At 38.4% G+C, this 26,465-nt stretch overlaps 1 protein-coding gene across 5 annotated transcripts in view; it reads right to left on the minus strand.

Moving 5' to 3' along the window:
- cic (Putative transcription factor capicua) overlaps positions 1-26,465 on the minus strand; it is a 151,679-nt gene that overhangs the window by 31,241 nt on the left and 93,973 nt on the right. For all 5 annotated transcript variants that reach the window (XM_073976214.1, XM_073976182.1, XM_073976190.1 and 2 more), the window contains exons 4-6: positions 5,863-7,229; positions 1,801-2,605; positions 1,519-1,665 (exon numbers count right to left, since the gene is read on the minus strand). In XM_073976214.1, coding sequence (XP_073832315.1) covers positions 1,519-1,665; positions 1,801-2,605; positions 5,863-6,674 — 1,764 coding nt within the window. In that variant the 5' untranslated portion in view covers positions 6,675-7,229. The remainder of the gene's footprint in view (positions 1-1,518; positions 1,666-1,800; positions 2,606-5,862; positions 7,230-26,465) is intronic.

The following is a 26,465-nucleotide window of genomic DNA, read 5'->3' on the forward strand; positions in this document are numbered from 1 at the left end:
AACATTATCCACGTTATCCAAATAGCCGAAAAATATTATCCACGTTATCCAAATAGCCTGAAAACATTATCCACGTTATCCAAATAGCCGAAAAATATTATCCACGTTATCCAAATAGCCTGAAAACATTATCCACGTTATCCAAGTAGCCGAAAATATTATCTACGTTATCCAAATAGCCTGAAAACATTATCCACGTTATCCAAATAGCCGAAAAATATTATCCACGTTATCCAAATAGCCTGAAAACATTATCCACATTATCCAAAATAGCCGAAAAATATTATCTATGTTATCCAATACGATATAAAAATTATCCAAGTTATCCAAATAGCCTAAAAACATTATCCACGTTATCCAAATAGTCGACAAATATTATCCAATTTTTCCAAATAGGCTGAAAACATTGTCCACGTTATCCAAATAGCCGAAAAATTTTATTCACGTTATCCAAATAGTCGCAAAATATTATCCACGTTACCCAAATAGCCGAAAAATATATTATACACCCCTTATCCAAGTTATCCAAACACCCGAAAAATATCATCCACGATATCCAAATAGCCGAAAATATTATCCAGTACGATACAAACATTATCCCATTATCCAAATAGCCTTAAAACATCATCCACGTTATCCAAATAGCGTGAAAACATTATCCACGTTATCAAAAGAGCCGAAAAATATTATCCATGCTGTACATACGATATAAACGTTATCCATGCTATCCAATGCGATATAAACATTATCCACTTTATCCATATAGCGTAAAAACATTATCCACGTTATACAAATAGCCTAAAAAGATTATCCACGTCATCCAAGTAGCCGAAAATATTATCCACGTTATTCAAATAGCGTAAAAACATTATCCATATTATCCATATAGCCTAAAAACATTATCCACGTTACCCAAATAGTCGAAAAAATATTATCCACGTTATCCAAGTACCCTAAAAACATTATTCACGTTATACAAATAGCCGAAAGTACTATCCACGTTATCCAAATAGCCTGAAAACATTATCCACCTTATCCAAATAGCCGAAAATATTATCCAGTACGATATAAACATTATACAAATAGCCTGAAAACATTATCCACGTTATCCAAATAGCCTAAAAACATTATCAACGTTATTCAAATAGCCGAATAATATTATCCACGTTATTCAAATAATCTAAGAACACATTATCCAAGTTATTCAAATAATGTAAAACCATTATCCTGTCGAAAAAACATTATCCACTATATCCAAATCACAAAAAAAAAAATTATCCGCATTACTACCCCAACAGCCTACAAACAATATTCATTTTATCCAAATAAGCCGAAAACTTTATCCCGGTTATCCAAATAAGATTAAAACGTTCCAGACAAGTAGGTCCATCCTATAATCCTCTAAAATAAGACTGCCCTCTATCACTTCAACCCATCCTGCAATCATCCAATAAACCCATTCCAAGGAAAAACAAAAAAAAAAAAAAAAAAAAAAACAAAGCAAAGTTCAATACTTACAATTGCTGCTCCAGTTTCTGTGGTTCCAATTTGTACTGTAAATTGTTTTGTTGCTGGATGTACTTCGACAACGGTGCCTTCAACAAATACACAACCATCACGGCCCTCAATGGATGTTCGCACACAGACTCGTGTATCCTCCAAAAGCTAAAACGGGCGGTAGGGTGGAAGAAGAAGAAAACAAAAATAGAAAAAATGAAATGTCATTGTCTTTGTTTTTCTCTCTCGTCTTTTTTTTTAAAGAATTTTGCCCAATTAAAGAGGACATTTTGGGATACCTACATCAGCCGCCGGTGGACTTGCGTCCAATATCACATTAAAACGCCCACTATTAAGTACATCGGTATATAAGTGTGTACTATTTTCTGGTGGATCAAATTCGACAATAATTGAATTTGGTGGCACATCGATGATGGCATTCGGCGATGACGCGGAGGAGGACGATGCCGATGTAGATGATGACAACGCTGCAGCGGATGGTTGACGTGTTACGCCTGGGGCATAGTAGTTTTTCAATTTGGCCAGTACTCTTGTATTAATCCAATCACTCAGATTAAGTACAATCTCATCATTGATGGATGTGGAAGAGGTTGAGTTGAAGGAGGAGGAGGCAGATGATGTAGACGAAGAGGTGTGTACTGTTGTGCTAGATGTTGAGTGTGGTGCGGCTACGGCCACAGATGATGACGTGTTTAAAGATTGTTGATGACGTTGTTGTTGTTGCTGCATTTGTAATTGCTGTTGATGCTGTTGTTGTGACTGTTGCATGGTACTGTTGTTGTTGCTATTCATAGCAACAACATGCATCTGTGCTTTGTGTTGTTGTACAAAATTATATCGTTGTCCAGCAACATTATTTTGTTGATTGATATTGTTGGTGTTGTTGTTATGGTTATTACTGCCATTTATGTTGGTGCTAAGTGTTGTTGTTGTCGTTGTGGTGTTGGACATGGGAGTGCTACTTGTGTTGCTACTGTTGCTTGCATTGTTGTTGTCATTAACCACATATTGCCTTTGTGCAGATGTTGGCGTTGTTGTTGTTGACGCACCACTGATACCTCCACATCCTCCTACCGATGAATGAGAACTGCAAAGAAGAAGAAGAAAAGACAATTATTGGCGAAAATTCATCCAAAGAGGATTTATCCGATTAAGGGGATAATGTGAAAACGTCCATGTTACCATTATCCACGTTATTCAGATAATGTGGAAACGTCATCGAAGTTATCCAGATAATGTGGAAACATTATCCACGTTATTTAAATAATGTAAAAATATTATCCACGTTATCTAAATGACGTAAAAACATTATCCGTGTTATCCAGATAGGGTGGAAACACTATCCGCGTTATCCAAATGACGTAAAAAATGTATCCACCTTATCCGGATAAGGTGAAAACACTACCCATGTGATCTAAATAACGCAAAAACATTATCCACGTTATCCAGATAATTTGGAATCATTATCCACGTTATCCAGATAATGTGGAAACATTGTCCACATTATCTAAATGACGTAAAAACATTATCCGTGTTATCCAGATGGGGTGGAAACATTACCTGCGTTATCTAAATGACGTAAAAATATTATCCATGTTATCCGGGTAGGGTGGAAACATTATCCGCGTTATCCAAATGACGTAAAAACATTATCCACGTTATCCAGATAAGCTGAAAACACTATCCATGTGATCTAAATAACGCAAAAACATTATCCACGTTATCCAGATAATTTGGAACCATTATCCATGTTATCCAGATAATGTGGAAACATTGTCCACATTATCTAAATGACGTAAAAACATTATCCATGTTATCCAGATAGGGTGCGAACATTATCCGCGTTATCTAAATGACGTAAAAACATTATCCACGTTATCCGGATAAGGTGGGAACATTATCTACGTTATCCGGATAAGGTGGGAACATTATCCACGTTATCCGGATAAGGTGGGAACATTATCCACGTTATCCGGATAAGGTGGGAACATTACCCACGTTATCTGAATGACGTAAAAACATTATCCATGTTATCCAGATGGGGTGGAAACATTATCCGCCTTATCCAAATGACGTATAAACATTACCCACGTTATCCGGATAAGGTGAACACATTATCCACGTTATCCAGATAATGTGGAAAATTTTTCCACGTTATCCAGGTAATGTGGAAATATTATCCCCGTTATCCAGATAATGCGGAAAGGTCATCGAAGTTATCCAAATAATTGGAAACATTATCCATGTTATTTAAATAAGGTAAAAATATTATCCACGTTATCTAAATAACGTAAAAGCATTATCTAAACGTTATCTAAATAACGTAAAAGCATTATCCATGTTATCCAGTCAAGGTGGGAACATTGTCCATGCTATCCGGATAAGGTAGGAACAATATCCCCATTATCTAAATGACGTAAAAAGATTATCTATGTTATCCAGATAGGGTGGAAACATTATCCGCGTTATCCAAATGACGTAAAAACATTATCCACGTTATCCAGATAAAGTGGAAATATTATCCACATTATCTAAATGACGTAAAAACTTATCCATGTTATCCAGATGAGGTGGGAACATTATCCGTGTTATCCAAATGACGTATAAACATTGTCTATGCTATCCGGATAAGGTAGGAACAATATCCCCATTATCTAAATGACGTAAAAACATTATCTATGTTATCCAGATAGGGTGGACACATTATCCGCGTTATCCAAATGACGTAAAAACATTATCCACGTTATCCAGATAAAGTGGAAATATTATCCACATTATCTAAATGACGTAAAAACTTATCCATGTTATCCAGATGAGGTGGAAACATTATCCGTGTTATCCAAATGACGTATAAACATTATCCACGTTATCCGGATAAGGTGAAAACATTATCCATGTTATCTAAATAACGCAAAAACATTATCCATGTTATCCAGATAATGTGGAAACATTACTCACGTTATCTAGATAATTTGGAACCAATATCCACGTTATCCCGATAATGTAGAAACATTGTCCACGTTATCCAGATAAAGTGGAAATATTATCCACATTATCTAAATGACGTAAAAACATATCCACGTTATCCACATAAGTTGGGAACATTATCCATGTTATCCGGATAAGGTGGGGACATTTTCGACGTTATCCAAACAACATAAAAACATTACCCACGTTATCCCGTAAAGAGAAAACATTATCCACGCTGTACGGATAATGTGAAAACATTATCCCGTAAAGAGAAAACATTACCCACGCTGTCCGGATAATGTGAAAACATTATCCACGTTATCCTGATAATGTGAAAACATTATCCACGTTATCCGGATAAGTTGAAAACATTATCCATGTTATCTAAATAACGCAAAAACATTATCCATGTTATCCAGATAATGCGGAAACATTACTCACGTATCTAGATAATTTGGAACCAATATCCACGTTATCCAGATAATGTAGAAACATTGTCCATGTTTTTCAGATTAAGTGGAGACATTATCCACATTATCTAAATGACGTAAAAACATTATCCATGTTATCCAGATAACGTGGAAGCATTATCCGCCTTATCTAAATGACGCAAAAACATTATCCACGTTATCCGGATAAGGTGGGAACATTATCCACGTCATCTAAATGACGTAAAAACATATCCACGTTATCCACATAAGTTGGGAACATTATCCATGTTATCCGGATAAGGTGGGGACATTTTCCACGATATCCAAACAACATAAAAACATTATCCACGTTATCCCGCAAAGCGAAAAGATTATCCACACTGTCCGGATAATATGAAAACATTATCCACGTTATCCAGATAATGTGAAAACATTCCTCGCTATCCAGATCATGTAAGAACATTATCCAGATGACGTTAACACATTATCCAGATAAAATGAAAGCATTATCCACGTTATCTAGATAACGTAAAACTATCCACGTTATTCAGATAAGGTAAAAACATTATCTACGCTATCTATATGACGTAAAAATATTATCCAAGTTATCCGGATAATGTGAAAACATTATCCGCGATGTCTAGATAACGTGAAAACATTACCCAAGTCACTCAGATAATGTGAAAACATTATCCACGTTATCCCGTCAAGAGAAAACATTATCCACGCTGTCCGGATAATGTGAAAACATTATCCACGTTATCCTGATAATGTGAAAACATTATCCGCGTTATCTAAATAACAAAAAAACATTATCCGGGTAGTGTGAAAACACGTTATTTGGATAACGGGGATAATGTTTTATGTCGTTTGGCGTAAATTCACTACCCAGCCGAAGCTAATAACTCCCCAATCAAAATATTTATTTTCCTGCCCTCCTTACCTTGTTATAATTGTACGTTTTTCGGGTATTTCCATGCATGTACTGGCCTTGGATGCAATCGATACCAGAGACCCGCTACTGGTATCATTGCTACAATGGGCCAACGATGTTGAAGTGGCTGCAGAAGAACCACTTCCACCTGAGGGAGAGCCAAAAGTTGCTGTTGTGCGCAATGTGTAAATACCTACTGCTCCTGCTAGGCCGCCGCCGCCTTCACTGTCTATGGTACCATTTGTGGTGGTTGCTGCACCATTACTTGTTGTACAAGTAGTGGAAGTGTGGTTGTTGCTGGCAGCTGATGTTGCTGTTGTTGCATCAACCACATTTGTTGTGTAGGAGGAGTTGTTGCAGGTGTTATTTGAGGTTGCACAGCTAGAGGGGGAGAACTTAATCTCTGTTGATGGGGGGTTACAGTTATTGTTGTGGGAGGCGACAGCGACATTATCATGTTTTGCCTGCTGCTGTTGTTGTTGTGACGACGACTGTTGATTATCCGTGGTCTCATCCAATTCTGATGGATCAAATTTTCGTTTCTTTGGATGTTGACGAGGTATTGCGGCACTACACGATGTTGTGGTGGAGTGGGTGGCCGCAGTTGCTGCATAAGACGTTTGGGCAACATCTTGTTGTTGATGATTTTGTTGGTATTGCTGTTGCTGCTGATGATGTTGGTGGTGGTGGTTACCCAAAGATGTTGTTTGTTGGTGTTGTTGCTGCGAAGACGATGACGACGACAATGACGTATTGTTGCTGTCATTTGATGCTGATGATACTGCTGCTGTTGTTGCCACCGCCGTTGATGGTGTTACCATTTTGTGGGCGTTTTGGCGGCTTTTTGACAACAGCAAGGCTGGTGTTTGTTTTCCACACCGCCGCTTTTCGTTTACCACCAAAAATTGTTGTTATATTTACCGTATTTCGAGTCTTTCGTATTGTTCCTTGGGGTCGTGGTAATTTTGAAGAATTATACCTTGGCTTCTTAGAGTAGAGGATGCTGCTCAGAAATTAATTTTAAAAATAATACTGATAACGTCTTCTGAATTCGTTGTCGTCCATGTGGTGGTGGTGTTTGACAATTCATTCAGGAGTAGGAATCCAGTCGATTTAGAATGTTATGAGAAGTCCAGCATTGTAAGCAGCATTTGTTTTTGTTGTTGTTGCGACATCTGACAACGACAATGATATTGCAGCCACATTTTCAATGCTGCAATAATCATGTTGTGTCCTATTGTACCAGAAGCTATGGCGGCAGATATGGGTGGGCAAACAACAATCGTAGGTTAATTGGATAACTTTTTGTTCATCTTGGTTTGGGGGGAGAGGTTGAGAGAGAGCGGATCTCCTTTGTTTCTGCTATTTGCGGTGATCTGAAAGAAAAAGAGGGAGAAAATTATGAGTTAGGTTTGAGGTTAGGATTTGGGTGATGAAATTTTTCTTATTTTGTTGTTTCCAACTATTTCTGTTACTTTGTGACTCAACATTTAAAGGCGTCCTATGCTTGTTGAGGACGATTCTGTATACAACACCAACATACCCATATTCCCGACATTCAGTTTGTCTTCATAAAATTTCCCTGATCAATCAAGGCAAATTTTAAAACCAACAAAAACATGATGAGTTGTTTTTGTTGTGAAGGGCCTTAAGGAATATAAGAGAACCTTTCATGAGAAGTTTTTGGTTCTTCTATGAAAACCGTCCTATTTAAAACATCTTCGATTGCTCTCATGCAGCAGCTTATTACTTCTTCTGACCCTTTCCAAAGAAAAGGGTGCTTCCTAAGACGCTTTTCAATGGAAAAGGTTCTTCTTAAGACCCTTTTGAAAGGAAAGGGTGCTTCTTAAGATCCTTTCCAGAGGAAAGGGTGCTTCTTAAGACCCTTTTCAAAGCAAAGGGGGCTTCTTAAGACCCTTTTCAAAGCAAAGGGGGCTTTTTAAGACCCTCTCCAAAGGAAAGTGTGCTTCTTAAGACCCTTTCCAAAGGAAAGTGTGCTTCTTATGGCCTTTTCCAAAGGAAAGGTGCTTCTTTAGAAACTTTCCAAAGGAAACCTTCCAAAGGAATGGTGCTTCTTAAGAAACCTTCCAAAGGAAAGTGTGCTTCTTAAGACCCTTTCCAATGAAAAGGGTGCCTCTTAAGAAACCTTCCAAAGGAAAGGTGCTTCTTTAGAAACCTTCCAAAGGAAAGGTGCTTCTTTAGAAACCTTCCAAAGGAAAGGGTGCATATCAAGAAAGGGTGTTTCTTAAGACCCTTCTAAAGGAAAGGGTTCTTCTTAAGAACCTTTTGAAAGGAAAGAGTGCTTCTTAAGACCCTTTTCAAAGGAAAGGGTGATTCTTAAGACCCTTTCCAAAGGAAAGGTGCTTCTTAAGAAACCTTCCAAAGGAATGGTGCTTCTTAAGAAACCTTCCAAAGGAATGGTGCTTCTTAAGAAACCTTCCAAAGGAAAGGTGCTTCTTAAGAAACCTTCCAAAGGAAAGGTGCTTCTTAAGAAACCTTCCGAAGGAAAGTGTGCATCTTAAGACCCTTTCCAATGAAAAGCGTGCTACTTAAGAAACCTTCCAAAGGAAAGGTGCTCCTTAAGAAACCTTCCGAAGGAAAGTGTGCATCTTAAGACCCTTTCCAATGAAAAGCGTGCTTCTTAAGAAACCTTCCAAAGGAAAGGTGCTTCTTAAGAAACCTTCCAAAGGAAAGGTGCTTCTTAAGAAACCTTCCAAAGGAAAGGGTGCTTATCAAGACACGTTCCAAAGGAAAGGGTGCTTCTTAAGACCCTTTCCAAGGGAAAGGGTGTTTTTTAAGACCCTTTCCAAGGGAAAGGGTGCGTTTTAATGACCCTTTCTCTAGGGAAAGGGTGCTTTTTATTACCCTTTCTCTAGGGAAAGGGTGCTTCTTAAGACCCTTTCTCTAGCGAAAGGGTGCTTCTTAAGACCCTTTCTCTAGGGAAAGGGTGCTTCTTAAGACCCTTTCTCTAGGGAAAGGGTGCTTCTTAAGACCCTTTCTCTAGGGAAAGGGTGCTTCTTAAGACCCTTTTTAAAGTAAAGGGTGCTTCTTAAGACCCTTTTTAAAGTAAAGGGTGCCTCTTAAAGCTCTTTCTCTAGGGAAAGGGGGCTTCTTAAGACCCTTTGTCTAGGGAAAGGGTGCTTCGTAAGAACCTTTCTTTAGGGAAAGGGTGCTTCTTAAGACCCTTTCTCTAGGGACAGGGTGCTTCTTAAGACCCTTTCTCTAGGGAAAGGGTGCTTCGTAAGAACCTTTCTTTAGGGAAAGGGTGCTTCTTAAGACCCTTTCTCTAGGGACAGGGTGCTTCTTAAGACCCTTTCTCTAGGGAAAGGGTGCTTCGTAAGAACCTTTCTTTAGGGAAAGGGTGCTTCTTAAGAACCTTTCGCTAGGCAAAGGGTGCTTCTTAAGACCCTTTCTCTAGCGAAAGGGTGCTTCTTAAGACCCTTTTCAAAGGAAAGGGTGCTTCTTAAGACCCTTTTTAAAGTAAAGGGTGCCTCTTAAAGCTCTTTCTCTAGGGAAAGGGGGCTTCTTAAGACCCTTTGTCTAGGGAAAGGGTGCTTCGTAAGAACCTTTCTTTAGGGAAAGGGTGCTTCTTAAGACCCTTTCTCTAGGGACAGGGTGCTTCTTAAGACCCTTTCTCTAGGGAAAGGGTGCTTCGTAAGAACCTTTCTCTAGGGAAAGGGTGCTTCTTAAGAACCTTTCGCTAGGCAAAGGGTGCTTCTTAAGACCCTTTCTCTAGCGAAAGGGTGCTTCTTAAGACCCTTTCTCTAGCGAAAGGGTGCTTCTTAAGACCCTTTCTCTAGCGAAAGGGTGCTTCTTAAGACCCTTTTCAAAGGAAAGGGTGCTTCTTAAGACCCTTTTTAAAGTAAAGGGTGCCTCTTAAAGCTCTTTCTCTAGGGAAAGGGTGCTTCTTAAGACCCTTTTTAAAGTAAAGGGTGCCTCTTAAAGCTCCTTCTCTAGGGAAAGGGGGCTTCTTAAGACCCTTTCTCTAGGGAAAGGGGGCTTCTTTAGACCCTTTCTCTAGGGACAGGGTGCTTCTTAAGACCCTTTCCAAAGGAAAGGGTGCCTCGTAAGACCCTTTCCAAAGGAAAGGGTGCCTCGTAAGACCCTTTCCAAAGGAAAGGGTGCTTCTTAAGACCCTTTTTAAAGTAAAGGGTGCCTCTTAAAGCTCTTTCTCTAGGGAAAGGAGGCTTCTTAAGACCCTTTCTCTAGGGAAATGGGGCTTCTTAAGACCCTTTCTGTAGGGAAAGGGTGCTTCTTAAGACCCTTTCTCTAGGGATAGGGTGCTTCTTAAGACCCTTTCTCTAGGGAAAGGGTGCTTCTTAAGACCCTTTCTCTAGGGAAAGGGTGCTTCTTAAGACCCTTTCTCTAGGGATAGGGTGCTTCTTAAGACCCTTTCTCTAGGGAAAGGGTGCTTCTTAAGACCCTTTCTCTAGGGAAAGGGTGCTTCTTAAGACCCTTTCTCTAGGGAAAGGGTGCTTCTTAAGACCCTTTCTCTAGGGAAAGGGTGCTTCTTAAGACCCTTTCTCTAGGGAAAGGGTGCCTCTTAAGCCCCTTTCTCTAGGGAAAGGGTGCCTCTTAAGACCCTTTTTCTAGGGAATGGGTGCCTTTCTCTAGTGAAAGGGTGCCTCTTAAGGCCCTTCCTCTAGTGAAATGGTGCATCTTAAGACCCTTTCTCTAGGGAAAGGGTGCTTCTTAAAACCCTTTCTCTAGGGAAAGGGTGCTTCTTAAAACCCTTTCTCTAGGGAAAGGGTGCTTCTTAAAACCCTTTCTCAAGGGAAAGGGTGCTTCTTAAAACCCTTTCTCTAGGGAAAGGGTGCTTCTTAAAACCCTTTCTCTAGGGAAAGGGTGCTTCTTAAAACCCTTTCTCTAGGGAAAGGGTGCTTCTTAAAACCCTTTCTCTAGGGAAAGGGTGCTTCTTAAAACCCTTTCTCTAGGGAAAGGGTGCTTCTTAAAACCCTTTCTCTAGGGAAAGGGTGCTTCTTAAAACCCTTTCTCTAGGGAAAGGGTGCTTCTTAAAACCCTTTCTCTAGGGAAAGGGTGCTTCTTAAAACCCTTTCTCTAGGGAAAGGGTGCTTCTTAAAACCCTTTCTCTAGGGAAAGGGTGCTTCTTCAAACCCTTTCTCTAGGGAAAGGGTGCTTCTTAAAACCCTTTCTCTAGGGAAAGGGTGCTTCTTAAAACCCTTTCTCTAGGGAAAGGGTGCTTCTTAAAACCCTTTCTCTAGGGAAAGGGTGCTTCTTAAAACCCTTTCTCTAGGGAAAGGGTGCTTCTTAAAACCCTTTCTCTAGGGAAAGGGTGCTTCTTAAAACCCTTTCTCTAGGGAAAGGGTGCTTCTTAAAACCCTTTCTCTAGGGAAAGGGTGCTTCTTAAAACCCTTTCTCTAGGGAAAGGGTGCTTCTTAAAACCCTTTCTCTAGGGAAAGGGTGCTTCTTAAAACCCTTTCTCTTGAGATCTTCTACAGACAAACAAATACCTCTTTAGGTCTTCCATAGATCCGTCTGTTGAAATCAAAATACAGCTCTCAATTTTCAAGATAGAGCTTTGTAATTTGGTATAGAAGTTTCTATTACTCCTAGGATGTTTGGTATTGCAAATGGGCTATATCGGTCCACGTTTTGATGTAGACCCCGATTTTCGGTATTTTGAAGGTTTTAGCATGAAATGGCTGAAATTTGGTATTAAGTGTTCCCCCAGAATTGTGTTGGTATAGGTCCACGTTTTCATATAGTCTCCATAGGACGGTATCTTCCGATTTTCGGTATTTTGAAGATTGTGGCCTCAATATTCCTTCGAAATGGCTGAAATTTGGTATTTAGTCTTTGTTAGGGGTACAAAACTTTCCCCCAGAAATTTGTTGGTACAGGTCCACGCCTTCATAAAGCCCCCATATAACGGTACCTTCTGCTTTTCGGTATTTTGGAGGTTATGGCCACAATAATCCATTGAAATGGCTGAAACTTGGTATTTAGTCTTCATTGGGGGTACTCAACTTTCCCCTCTAAATTTGTCGGTATAGGTCTACGCCTTCATATAGCCCCCATAGAACGGTACCTCCCGATTTTCTGTATTTTGAAGGTTGTGGCCTCAATATTCATCCGAAGTAGCTGAAATTTGGTATTTTGTCTTCGTTGGGGGAATAAAACTTTCCCCCAGAAATTTGTTGGTACAGTTCCACACCTTAACACCCGATTTTCGGTATTTTTAAGGTTTTAGCTTCATTATCACACCGAAATGGCTTAAATTTGGTACTTAGCCTTCGTTGGGGGTATAAAATTGTTGGTATGGCTCCACGCCTTCATATAGCCGCCAAAGAACGGTACCTCCCGATTTCCGATATTTTGAAGGTTGTGGCCTCAATATTTCTCCGAAATTGCTGAAATTTGGTATTTAGTCCTCATTTGAGGTATAAAACTTTCCATATGAAATTTGTCGGTAAAGGTCCACGGCTTTATATAGACCCCATAGAACGGTACCTCCAGATTTTCGGAATTTTTAGGTTGTGACCACAACAACACACCGAAATGGTTGAGACTTGGTATTTAGTCTACGTTGGAAGTAAAAACCTTTCCGACTGAATTGCCAATTTGTTGGTTTCCTTTACAAATTATATAAATTATAGTTCCACCGTAAAATCATAAAGATGACAAAATTTACTACAAAAATACTTTTTGAATGATGAAAATATCTCAAACCCTTTAAAAGTTATTAACGTTTAAAGGTTTCTATTGCAAGTTGTTCCATTTTGAGTGACATCCACCCCACTGTGTTTATGTTTTTGCTACGAACGTCCCTCGTTTTTTGCTTTGAAAAGCATTTCTTCAGTGAAAAATATTCTCGGGTCTTCTATGAAAAAAAGATCGTCGTTATATTCTATAAATAAATAAATTCTATAAATAATTAATACATAATTTACCTATATTTTTATTTACGTTACACCCTTATAAACCAAGGCAATGTGCCTTGCTTAAACCTTCACCACATATTTTATATGTCTCCTAATAACCTCTCTCTATTTTTCCTTTAATTTGATTTCACGTTGTTCTTCCACAATTTATTCCAGTTCACATCACATGAATTTGTTGTTGCTGTTGTTGTAGTTGTTGTTGTTCCATTAGTGTACAATATTTCTGCTACAACGTACAGTGAGTGTCAAAAATATTCGGTTTTCAATTTCACCAATAATAACACCTCAGTATTTTAGAACCCCATAACCAATATTCAAAAAACCAAATACTTAAAAAAATGTTGGTCCTGTGGCTATTAAAAAATGTATGTAGCATGGATCCATGGCAACCCTATAAGGGAGAATAACAAAGAACACGTTGTTAACCCTGTTTTCTATGCGTCAAAAATATTCGGTTTTTGTAACTTTTGTTAAATATTTTGGCAAAAAACCAGTCAATATCGAACTTTTTCTGCAATATTAGTATAAATTTCAATAATTGCGAACAGAATCTTTGTTCCTGTGTGCAGAAATATTATATTTTATAACAAATTATTACAATTTAGGGCTAAGGAAAATCGCTATCCTAGAAAAGAGTAAAAATGTTTATATTTCATTATAAAAACGGCAGAAATAAAGGGAATTTTTGCTAATTTTTGAATATTTAGTCGAATACATTTGAAATAATGTGCAAAAGTCACGAAAATATAGATATAATTGATTTTGTGAAACACATAACCCAGCCAAACCAAGGACTGGGAGGGAAGGTAGAGGAATCTCCTGAAAAATTACGGCTAAACCGCCCTTAATTTTCTTGAAATTGGTTACCGAGCCCTAAATGACTTTCAAAAGATAAAAAATATGCACTTACTTTCCAAAAAAATAGTAAGGATAAAGCCTTTCATGGCCTTGTAACACATCATAAGTCATTGATAAATACATGTCTCCTATAATTTCCTTCGTACTTTTTGTGTTGGAGTACACAGAAAGGCCGGAAACTTGGTGGTATACTGATTTTCCTGCTTAGACATTCAAAACTAACTCCATTTCACCAGGTTTCTGATGTACATCAAGTTTTGAAGGTACATCAAGGCGAAATTTGAACTAGATTTTTGGTTATGTAAATAAGCCGATGGTGTGTGATGTGTTACAAGGCCATGAAAGGCTTTATCCTTTCGATTTTTTTTGGAATGTAAGTGCATATTTTCTATCTTTTGAAAGTCATTTAGGACTCGGTGACCAATTTCGGGAAAATTAAGGGCGGTTTAGCCGTAATTTTTCAGGAGATTCCTCTACCTTCCCTCCCAGTCCTTGGTTTGGCTGGGTTATGTGTTTCACAAAATCAATTATATCTATATTTTCGTGACTTTTGCACATTATATCAAATGTATTCGACTAAATATTCAAAAATAAGCAAAAATTCCCTTTATTCCTGCCGTTTTTATAAAGAAATATGAACAGTTTTCTCTTTTCTAGGAAAGCGTTTTTCCTTAGCCCTAAATTGTAATAATTTGCTATGAAATATGATATTTTTGCACACAGGAACAAAGATTCTGTTCGCAATTATTGAAATTTATACTAATATTGCAGAAAAAGTTCGATATTGACCAGTTTTTTGCCAAAATATTTAACAAAATTTACAAAAACCGAATATTTTTGACGCATAGAAAACAGGGTTAACAACTTCTTCTTTGTTATTCTCGCTTATAGGGTTGCCATGGATCCATGTTACTTACATTTTTTAATTGCCACAGGACCAACATTTTTTTTAAAGTATTTGGTTTTTTGAATATTGATTATGGGGTTCGAAAATACTGAGGTGTTATTATTGGTGAAATTGAAAACCGAATATTTTTGACACTCACTGTAGGTATTTATTGTTTGTTCACTCACATAAAAACCTACTCCGATTTCGATACAACTGTAAATTGAATTTCCTTGGGTTTAAATAAGATCAGGTTGCCAATAGTATGTCCATCAAACACTAATGGACAGCCACTTTTCTGTGTATAAATAAACAATAGTACTTCCCCCTCCACATACAAACATATGAATTCTTCTTCTTCTTATTTCTTTATGCATATTGGATTCCAATTATTGTCAAACCAAGCAAGAAACAGTAAGAAGACCAAAAAAAAACTAGGCTCCTCTTTTGCCGTGGTGGTGGAGGACTTCTAAGAACTTGAAAAGTCGTCCGACGAACATTGCTTGAATTTTGGTTGTTGTTGTTGGTGTTATTTGCGGTGGCGTGTGTTTTGTGTGAAATCAGAATCATGGTTACCCCATAAATGTTTTGCATTTCTTCTATAAAACATAAATGAAAAACAACAACAGCAACATCATCATCAACAACAACGGCCCCCCCGTCACAGTTGTTCGTTTGGTTGTTTATTCGTTTCTTCAAGTTATTCACTCACCATTTTGATTCCACTTACTATTAGGGTACGACGTACGGTACGTACTATGCGGGATACGTCGTACAAACATACAAACCTAACAACATACATAACTACCTTGCCTCCTCCTCCATACATGGTCAATGTAAAGGTCAAAAACCTTTGTGAAATACAGCAAAAAAAAATGACAAATATCACCAACGACGGTCGGTCGGTGATGGAGTTTCAAAGAAAAATAATAGAAAAACAACAAATGAAGTGCAGCAATGTGTCACTACTTGAGAAAAATGTTATTTTTTTAATTGTTGTTGTTGCTGCCGGTTTTTATGCACCGCTATTAAGAGATATCCCCACTTGTTTATTGAATAGAGTCATATGATTCCATCAATGCACCACATTGCATTGATTCTCTACCAAATGGGGAGCCGAAGAGAGTTCGTAATTTATTGTTCATTCCACATCTCTTGTTTTTCAGTGAGTACCTATCCCCCTTTTGCATGAATAGAAGATCTTTTGTTTTTGTATATGACAAACAAACAAAATCATGAATGCATTGCCATTGCATTGTTATTGTTGCACCACACTATTAACTACTCACATTACTCACTCTCTCTCTCATTGGGGCAACGGGGCTGTGTATTATTGTTTTTGTTGTTTGGCAACTTGGAGTCTCCCGTTTATTTATTTTTTTCTTGTGGGTGTGTTACATACATACATACTCCATGTAATTGAGATGTGCAATAACAAGGCAAGTACCTACCACAGTTTTTTTTTTACAGAGGAAACGAATAACTTTTAATAGAGGAGTCGAAGGTATTTTCATAAAAGAAACGAAGACCTTCGTTTTAGTGGAGAAATGAATGTCTTTTTATATGGGTTGCAAAGGAGTTGTTACAGAAGGTATTTTCATAGAAGACATGAGAATCTTTTTCATTGGAATGCCCATGAAGATTTTATAGAAGAAACAAAGATCTTTTCAAAGAAAAACCAAAGGCCTTGCATAACAAAAACATGCAAGCACACATTGGGTGGGGGTGTCAATCAAAATTATGTGAGTTACAATAGAAACATTTAGATTTTAATAACGTTTAAACGGTAAGAGATATTTTCATCATTCAAAGATCATTATTGTAGTAAATTTTGTCGTCTTTATTATCGTAATATCGCCTTTTTAAATTAATTTAAAGGAACCCAAAAATTTGGCATATAAAGTTATACACCATACAACACAACAATCAAAGGTCTTGTTAAAGAAGAGCCGGAGGGAAGTCTTTTTATAAAAGACCTGAGAATATTTTTCTATGCAGACCCCAAGACCTTTTCAAAGAAGAAAATAAAATGATTTTAGAGCAACGGACGAAGGCCTTTCGTTGCAAAAATATGCAAACAGTGGGCGCTGGTGTCACTGAAAATTATACAAATTGAAATAGAAACATTTAGAAGTAATAACTTTTAAACGGTAAGAGATATTGCCATCATTCAAAAAGCATTTCTGCAGTAAATTTTGTCGTCTTCAAGATCTATATGGAAAGTTGGACAAATCATGAAAAGGGAAATCACAAATTGTTCATTGAAAATTATACACCATACAATAAATACCACAATTAAAGTTTTTCTTATAGATGGGCCCACAATATCTTTCACTGGAGAACCGATGACCTTTCATGTTTCAACCGGGTATGCTTTTCATTGCAAGGGGCGAAAGCATTTTGTAGCAAAAACATGTACATATACAGTAGGGTTATGATTTTTTGATATTTTTTCCTGTAGGGAAATGAATGAACTTTTAGGTAAAAACTCACCAAAATATTATACCTCGATACGAGGTTGTTAAAAAGTCATAACCCTAGTACACAGTGGAATTATGAAACATTTAAATTTTAATAACATTTTAACCATTTGAGATATTTTCATCATTCAAGGATCATTTTTGTAGGAAATTTTGTGGTCTTTATGATGGTAATGTGGAGCTACAGTAATACCTTAAAGGAAACAAAGAAAGTGGTCATTCAAAAGGATACACCATACACCACACCAGTTGGAAGATGCCTTCTTATGGAAGAGTCGGAAGTTTTTTCACAGAAGACCCGAGTAGCATATAATTCAGTAAAGAACCGATGGTCTTTTCAAGGGAGAACTGAGAATATTTGTTATACAAGGTAAAAAAAACAAAACATTGTCAAAAAACAAGTAAAAAAGAACCATTCGACCAGTTAAAAAAATATATGTATATGAGTAGTGGACCTAATATTGTTTCTTATCTATAGGAGACCTCAGAAGGTATTTCCTTGTCTACGGAAGACCTCTTGAGGTCTTCTATTGTCTATATTAAAGACCTCAGGATGTATTTTTTTTTTCGCTTAAATTTCCTTTACCGACCAAAAGCAGAAAATTATGAAAAAATCACCACAGATAGTGCTTTTCATGCCAATTCCAACGATGTATTTCTTTTGTTGCGGAAATGTATACTTCCCGAGATATTGGCATCCAAAGTAACGAAAAATTCCCCTGTTTACTTGGTAAAAATTTACGATTGCAAAAAAAAATTGTTCGCGTAGCCGAAATTTGCTACTGTCCATAGACGAAAATTTTAAATCCCCGGCCGGAGTCATGCTACTCAAGAAAACTTGCGATTTAAAGGAAATTTTTGTATTTTTTCTGCGAAGGGTCGGTAAAGGAAATTTGTTCCATAGAAGATCAAAAAAAATTTCTCTTATCTATGGAAGACATCAAGAGATCTTCTCTTGTCTATGGAAGACCTCAGGAGGTATTTTGTAGTATATTGTTTGTAGAAGATCTCAAAAGGCCCTTCCTTGTCTATAGAAGATCTCAGGAGATAATTTCTTGTTTATTGAATACCTCAAGAGGACTGAACTTGCACATAGAATAGCTCAGGAGGTAATTTCTATGGAAGAGTATATCCTTGTCTGCACAGAAAAAAAAATCGGCGATAAAAAAAATGATCATATTGACGAAATTCGATAAAATTATTTGATTACCAAGTAAAAATACGACTGATAAAATATTTCATATATTGACTAAAATATTTATCGATTTTTTTATATTGAACTGATAAAATGGAATATGTGTAATATTTTGATAAATATTTTTGTCAATATGTGAAATATTTTATCAGTTGTATTTTTTACTTTGTGATCAAACAATTTTATCGAATTTTGTCAATATGAAACTTTGTTTATTGCCAGAAAATCGATAAATTTTTGATTGAATCTTTGAATTTTTTTATCAAATGGCTAAATTTTTTTTCTGTGTGTAGAAGACCTCCAGTGGAAAGGGTTACCTTTAGAAGGGTCTTAAGAAGCACAATTTCCTTTAGAAGGGTCTTAAGAAGCACCCTTTCCTTTATAAAGGGTCTTAAGAAGCACCCTTTCCTTTATAAAGGGTCTTAAGAAGCACCCTTTCCTTTATAAAGGGTTTTAAGAAGCACCCTTTCCTTTATAAAGGGTCTTAAGAAGCACCCTTTTCTTTATAAAGGGTCTTAAGAAGCACCCTTTCCTTTATAAAGGGTCTTAAGAAGCACCCTTTCCTTTATAAAGGGTCTTAAGAAGCACCCTTTCCTTTATAAAGGGTCTTAAGAAGCACCCTTTCCTTTATAAAGGATCTTAAGAAGCACCCTTTCCTTTATAAAGGGTCTTAAGAAGCACCCTTTCCTTTATAAAGGGTCTTAAGAAGCACCCTTTCCTTTATAAAGGGTCTTAAGAAGCACCCTTTCCTTTATAAAGGGTCTTAAGAAGCACCCTTTCCTTTATAAAGGGTCTTAAGAAGCACCCTTTCCTTTATAAAGGGTCTTAAGAAGCACCCTTTCCTTTATAAAGGGTCTTAAGAAGCACCCTTTCCTTTATAAAGGGTCTTAAGAAGCACCCTTTCCTTTATAAAGGGTCTTAAGAAGCACCCTTTCCTTTATAAAGGGTCTTAAGAAGCACCCTTTCCTTTATAAAGGGTCTTACGAAGCACCCTTTCCTTTATAAAGGGTCTTAAAAAGCACCCTTTCCTTTATAAAGGGTCTTACGAAGCACCCTTTTCTTTATAAAGGGTCTTAAGAAGCACCCTTTCCTTTATAAAGGATCTTAAGAAGCACCCTTTCCTTTATAAAGGGTCTTACGAAGCACCCTTTCCTTTATAAAGGGTCTTAAGAAGCACCCTTTCCTTTATAAAGGGTCTTAAGAAGCACCCTTTCCTTTATAAAGGGTTTTAAGAAGCACCCTTTCCTTTATAAAGGGTCTTAAGAAGCACCCTTTCCTTTATAAAGGGTCTTACGAAGCACCCTTTTCTTTATAAAGGGTCTTAAGAAGCACCCTTTCCTTTATAAAGGATCTTAAGAAGCACCCTTTCCTTTATAAAGGGTCTTAAGAAGCACCCTTTCCTTTATAAAGGGTCTTAAGAAGCACCCTTTCCTTTATAAAGGGTCTTAAGAAGCACCCTTTCCTTTATAAAGGGTCTTAAGAAGCACCCTTTCCTTTATAAAGGGTCTTAAGAAGCACCCTTTCCTTTATAAAGGGTCTTAAGAAGCACCCTTTCCTTTATAAAGGGTCTTAAGAAGCACCCTTTCCTTTATAAAGGGTCTTAAGAAGCACCCTTTCCTTTATAAAGGGTCTTAAGAAGCACCCTTTCCTTTATAAAGGGTCTTAAGAAGCACCCTTTCCTTTATAAAGGGTCTTAAGAAGCACCCTTTCCTTTATAAAGGGTCTTAAGAAGCACCCTTTCCTTTATAAAGGGTCTTAAGAAGCACCCTTTCCTTTATAAAGGGTCTTAAGAAGCACCCTTTCCTTTATAAAGGGTCTTAAGAAGCACCCTTTCCTTTATAAAGGATCTTAAGAAGCACCCTTTCCTTTATAAAGGGTCTTAAGAAGCACCCTTTCCTTTATAAAGGGTCTTAAGAAGCACCCTTTCCTTTATAAAGGGTCTTAAGAAGCACCCTTTCCTTTATAAAGGGTCTTAAGAAGCACCCTTTCCTTTATAAAGGGTCTTAAGAAGCACCCTTTCCTTTATAAAGGGTCTTAAGAAGCACCCTTTCCTTTATAAAGGGTCTTACGAAGCACCCTTTTCTTTATAAAGGGTCTTAAGAAGCACCCTTTCCTTTATAAAGGATCTTAAGAAGCACCCTTTCCTTTATAAAGGGTCTTAAGAAGCACCCTTTCCTTTATAAAGGGTCTTAAGAAGCACCCTTTCCTTTATAAAGGGTCTTAAGAAGCACCCTTTCCTTTATAAAGGGTCTTAAGAAGCACCCTTTCCTTTATAAAGGGTCTTACGAAGCACCCTTTTCTTTATAAAGGGTCTTAAGAAGCACCCTTTCCTTTATAAAGGATCTTAAGAAGCACCCTTTCCTTTATAAAGGGTCTTAAGAAGCACCCTTTCCTTTATAAAGGGTCTTAAGAGGCACCCTTTCGATTGGAAAGGGTCTTAAGAGGCACCCTTTCGATTGGAAGGGGTCTTAAGAAGCACCCTTTCGCTTGGAAAGGTTCTTAATAAGCATCCTTTCGTTTGGAATGGGTCTTAAGAAGCACCCTCTCGTTTGGAAAGGATCTTAAGAAGCAGCCTTTCGTTTGGAAAGGGTCTTAAGAAGCAGCCTTTCGTTTGGAAAGGGTCTTAAGAAGCAGCCTTTCGTTTGGAAAGGGTCTTAAGAAGCATCCCTTCCTTTGGAAAGGGTCTTAAGAAGCAGCCTTTCGTTTGGAAAGGGTCTTAGCAGCCTTTCGTTTGGAAAGGGTCTTAAGAAGCACCCCTTCCTTTGGAAAAGGTCTTAAGAAGCACCCCTTCCTTTGGAAAGGGTCTTAAGAAGCACCCCTTCCTTTGGAAAGGTCTTAAGAAGCACTCCTTCCTTTGAAAAGGGTCTTAATTAAGAAGCACCCCTTCCTTTGGAAAGGGTCTTAATTAAGAAGCACCCCTTCCTTTGGAAAGGGTCTTAAAAAGCACCCCTTCCTTTGGAAAGGGTCTTAATTAAGAAGCACCCCTTCCTTTGGAAAGGGTCTTAATTAAGAAGCACCCCTTCCTTTGGAAAGGGTCTTAAGAAGCACCCCTTCCTTTGGAAAGGTCTTAAGAAGCACTCCTTCCTTTGGAAAGGGTCTTAATTAAGAAGCACCCCTTCCTTTGGAAAGGGTCTTAATTAAGAAGCACCCCTTCCTTTGGAAAGGGTCTTAAGAAGCACCCCTTCCTTTGGAAAGGGTCTTAAGAAGCACCCCTTCCTTTGGAAAGGGTCTTAATTAAGAAGCACCCCTTCCTTTGGAAAGGGTCTTAATTAAGAAGCACCCCTTCCTTTGGAAAGGGTCTTAATTAAGAAGCACCCCTTCCTTTGGAAAGGGTCTTAATTAAGAAGCACCCCTTCCTTTGGAAAGGGTCTTAATTAAGAAGCACCCCTTCCTTTGGAAAGGTCTTAAGAAGCAAAATTTCGTTTAAGAAGCACCCTTGCCTTTGGAAAGGGTATTAAGAACCACCCTTTCATTTGGAAAAGGTCTTAAGAAGCACTCTTTCTTTTGGTAAAGGGTCTTAAGAGGCACCCTTTCTTTTGGTAAAGGGTCTTAAGAAGCACCCCTTCCTTTGGAAAGGTCTTAAGAAGCACTCCTTCCTTTGAAAAGGGTCTTAATTAAGAAGCACCCCTTCCTTTGGAAAGGGTCTTAATTAAGAAGCACCCCTTCCTTTGGAAAGGGTCTTAAAAAGCACCCCTTCCTTTGGAAAGGGTCTTAATTAAGAAGCACCCCTTCCTTTGGAAAGGGTCTTAAGAAGCACCCCTTCCTTTGGAAAGGTCTTAAGAAGCACTCCTTCCTTTGGAAAGGGTCTTAATTAAGAAGCACCCCTTCCTTTGGAAAGGGTCTTAATTAAGAAGCACCCCTTCCTTTGGAAAGGGTCTTAAGAAGCACCCCTTCCTTTGGAAAGGGTCTTAAGAAGCACCCCTTCCTTTGGAAAGGGTCTTAAGAAGCACCCCTTCCTTTGGAAAGGGTCTTAATTAAGAAGCACCCCTTCCTTTGGAAAGGGTCTTAATTAAGAAGCACCCCTTCCTTTGGAAAGGGTCTTAATTAAGAAGCACCCCTTCCTTTGGAAAGGGTCTTAATTAAGAAGCACCCCTTCCTTTGGAAAGGTCTTAAGAAGCAAAATTTCGTTTAAGAAGCACCCTTGCCTTTGGAAAGGGTATTAAGAACCACCCTTTCATTTGGAAAAGGTCTTAAGAAGCACTCTTTCTTTTGGTAAAGGGTCTTAAGAGGCACCCTTTCTTTTGGTAAAGGGTCTTAAGAAGCACCCTTTCCTTTGGTAAAGGGTCTTAAGAAGCACATTTTCCTTTGGTAAAGGGTCTTAAAAAGCACCATTTCCTTTAGAAGGGTCTTAAGAAGTCCCCTTTCCTGTAGAAGGGTCTTAAGAAGCACCCCTTTGGTTTGGAAAGGATCTTAAGAAGCACCATTTCCTTTAGAAGGGTCTTAAGAAGCACCCTTTCCTTTAGAATGGTTTTAAGAAGCATCCTTTCCTTTAGAAGGGTCTTAAGAAGCATCCTTTCCTTCAGAAGGGCTTTAAGAACCCTTTCGCTTGGGAAAGGTACACGATGTTTGTCCTACAAGTTATAATTAAAGTTAGTTCCCCCAAGGATACCATGATGAGATGAGAGAAGGATACCATGAATTAAGTTAATGACCAAGAATCGTTTTTAGGCACATATGATAGATGCCCTGAATTTAGCTATTTTCGTAGAAAAATCATTGATTCAACCACTATTCTGTACTACATCCTCCTCTCATTGTGCCCTTAAAAAATCTAAAAATAATTTTGAAAATCGTTGAAATAAGTGTCGCAATGAAAGTCTCATAGCCACTATCAGGTCTTCTATGAGAAGACAGACCATCACAGTACAGATTGAAAGCTATGTAGCTATCAAACTGTCCACTTGACATGCAGCAGGAAGACATACCATAATATCTACTACCTACTATGGGTACTCAACATTTTCTAACTTCCCCTAGGTTAGGGATGCTATTTTTAAATGCACACACACTGATACACTTTGAAGGTTTACATGATAGGAGGGGTTTTATTTCTTCCTGTTGCAAACCTTCCTATTGCAAAAAAGAAAAACAAAAGAAAAATTGTCATTTCTACATAAGATGACAACTGCTTTACACACACACTTAGTTTGCAGGGTCTACATTTTTACAACATAACAACAACGTAATTCCCGTTGTCCTCTTAGCTCCCTCTACTATAAGCAAACGTCGTGGTAGATATGGAACGAAACTTGAAAATGTAAAAGGAAAAAAATCATACGTAGGTAGTAGGTATATGCTATAAAGTACTCATGTGTGTTCATTTCTTACAATTCCCCAACAAAAAGAACACTATCCAATACAACAAGTGGTAGGAGGTAGGGTCTCCACAGTAGCAAAGCAAGTTAAACGTTCGTAACACCTCAGCTCATCTTGACGCAACACTCTCTTCTGACAACGGCAATAATTATTGCGTCTTTGTGTTTCCCATGTGGTGATGACGAAGCAGGGTGTTGTTAGTGTTGTTGTCGGTGGATGGTGAAATTATGATGCCACTACTAAAAATACTCCAGCAAGAAGAAGAAGAAGTTGCCTGCTTCTTTTTTATTTTCCCAAACAAAAATTGTTTCTTTTTTAGCTACCCTTAAAAAATACTCCACAATTCCAATACTGCTGGCCCAACACTAAATCCCTGCCTCCCTTACTCATCCTAATTCTCTTACTCTTTTCACGACTCTTGTCACCACTTGCAAACTCCCACAGAATCCTTTTTTTTCTGTTTCTATTGACATTGTGTGGGAGTTATGATTTGTTACTATCGGACTTGGTGTTTTTTCTACTTTTTTATTTTTGCTGTTGTTGTTGTTGTTTTGAGGAGAGCAGTACTTTGTTTTACAGATTTTGCTTTTCTTCCTTTTCGCTTTAACTCCTACGCGTTCTTAATGTTTTAACACAAAGCACAAAACTACTACAGCGTAGGGTCATAAGTAACACCCTTTACTTTGGAAAGGGCCATAAGAAACACCCTTTACTTTGGAAAGGGTCATAAGAAGCATCCTTTTCTTTGGAAAGGGTCATAAAGAAGCATCCTTTCCTTTGGAAAGGTTCATAAGAAGCACTATTTCCTTTCGAAAGGTTCATAAGAAGCACCATTTCATTTGGAAAGGTTCATAAGAAGCATCATTTCCTTTGGAGAGGTTCATAAGAAGCACAATTTCCTTTGGAAAGGTTCATAAGAAGCACCATTTCCTTTCGAAAGGTTCATAAGAAGCACCATTTCATTTGGAAAGGACCATAAGAAGCATCCTTTATTTTGGAAAGGGTCATAAGAAGCATCCTTTCTTGGAAAGGGTCATAAAAACATCCCTTCCTTTGGAAAGGGTCATAGGAAGCATCCTTTTCTTTGGAAAGGGTCATATAAAGCATCCTTTCCTTTGGAAAGGGTCATAAGAAGCACCCTTTCCTTTGGAAAGGGTCACAGGAAGCACCCTTTCCTTTGGAAAGGGTCATAAGAAGCACCCTTTCCTTTGGAAAGGGTCATAAGAAGCATCCTTTTCTTTGGAAAGGGTCATAAGAAGCACCCTTTGCTTTGGGAAGGGTCATAAGAAGCACCCTTTCCTTTGGAAAGGGTCATAAGAAGCTTCCCTTCCTTTGGAAACGGTCATATGAAGCATCCTTTTCTTTGGAAAGGGTCATATGAAGCATCCTTTCCTTTGAAAAGGGCCATAAGAAGCACCCTTTCCTTTGGAAAGGGTCATAGGAAGCACCCTTTCCTTTGGGAAGGGTCATAAGAAGCACCCTTTCCTTTGGGAAGGGTCATAAGAAGCATCCCTTCCTTTGGAAAGGTTCATAAGAAGCATCATTTCCTTTGGAGAGGTTCATAAGAAGCACAATTTCCTTTGGAAAGGTTCATAAGAAGCACCATTTCCTTTCGAAAGGTTCATAAGAAGCACCATTTCATTTGGAAAGGACCATAAGAAGCATCCTTTCCTTTGGAAAGGGTCATAAGAAGCATCCTTTCTTGGAAAGGGTCATAAGAAGCACCCTTTCCTTTGGAAAGGGTCATAAGAAGCACCCTTTCCTTTGGAAAGGGTCATAAGAAGCTTCCCTTCCTTTGGAAACGGTCATATGAAGCATCCTTTTCTTTGGAAAGGGTCATATGAAGCATCCTTTCCTTTGAAAAGGGCCATAAGAAGCACCCTTTCCTTTGGAAAGGGTCATAGGAAGCACCCTTTCCTTTGGAAAGGGTCATAAGAAGCACCCCTTGCTTTGGAAAGGGTCATAAGAAGCACCCCTTGCTTTGGAAAGGGTCATAAGAAGCACCCTTTACTTTGGAAAGGACCATAAGAAGCATCCTTTCCTTTGAAAGGGTCAAAAGAAGCACCCTTTGTAGATGCACCCTTTCCTTGGCAAAGTTTGCTAGAATCAACCTTTAATTGGGAAAGTTTGCTAGAATCAACCTTTCCTTGGAAAATGGTTCCTAGAAGCACCCTTTCATTTGGAAAGGGTTCCTAGAAGCACTCTTTCCTTGGGAAAGGGTTCCTAGAAGCACCCTTTCCATGGCAAAGGGTTCCTAGAAGCACCCTTACCTTGGGAAAGGGTTTCTAAACGCACCCTTACCTTGGGAAAGGGTTCCTAGAAGCACCCTTACCTTGGGAAAGGGTTCGTAGAAGCACCCTTTCCTTGGGAAAGGGTTCCTAGAAGCAACCTTTCCTTGGAATAGGGTTTCTGGAAGCAGCCTTTCATTTGGAAAGGGTTCATAGAAGCATCCTTTCCTTGGGAAAGATTTCCTAGAAGCACCCTTTCCTTTGGAAAGGTTTCCTAGAAGCACCCTTTCCTTTGGAAAGGTTTCCTAGAAGCACCCTTTCCTTGGGAAAGGGTTCCTAGAAGCACCCTTTCCATGGGAAAGGGTTCCTAGAAGCACCTTTTCCTTGGGAGATGGTTTCCTTTCCTTCGGAAAGGGTTGTTAGAAGCACCCTTTGCTTGAGAAAGGATTCCAAGAAGCACCCTTTCTTGGGAAAGGGTTCCTAGAAACACCCTTTGCTTGCGAAAGGATTCCTAGAAGCACCCTTTCTTGGGAAAGGGTTCCTAGAATCACCCTTTTCTTGGAAAGGGTTTCTAGAAACAACTTTTCCTTGAAAAAGGGTTCCAGAAGCATCCTTTCCTTGGAAAAGGGTTTCTGGAAGCAGCCTTTCATTTGGAAAGGGTTCATAGAAGCACCCTTTCCTTGGGAAAGGGTTCCTAGAAGCAACCTTTCCTTGGAAAAGGGTTTCTAGAAGCAGCCTTTCATTTGG

Source organism: Musca autumnalis, unplaced genomic scaffold (assembly GCF_047663935.1).
Source record: "Musca autumnalis isolate F117 unplaced genomic scaffold, ASM4766393v1 scaffold_1, whole genome shotgun sequence".
Taxonomy (NCBI): Eukaryota; Metazoa; Arthropoda; class Insecta; order Diptera; family Muscidae; genus Musca; species Musca autumnalis.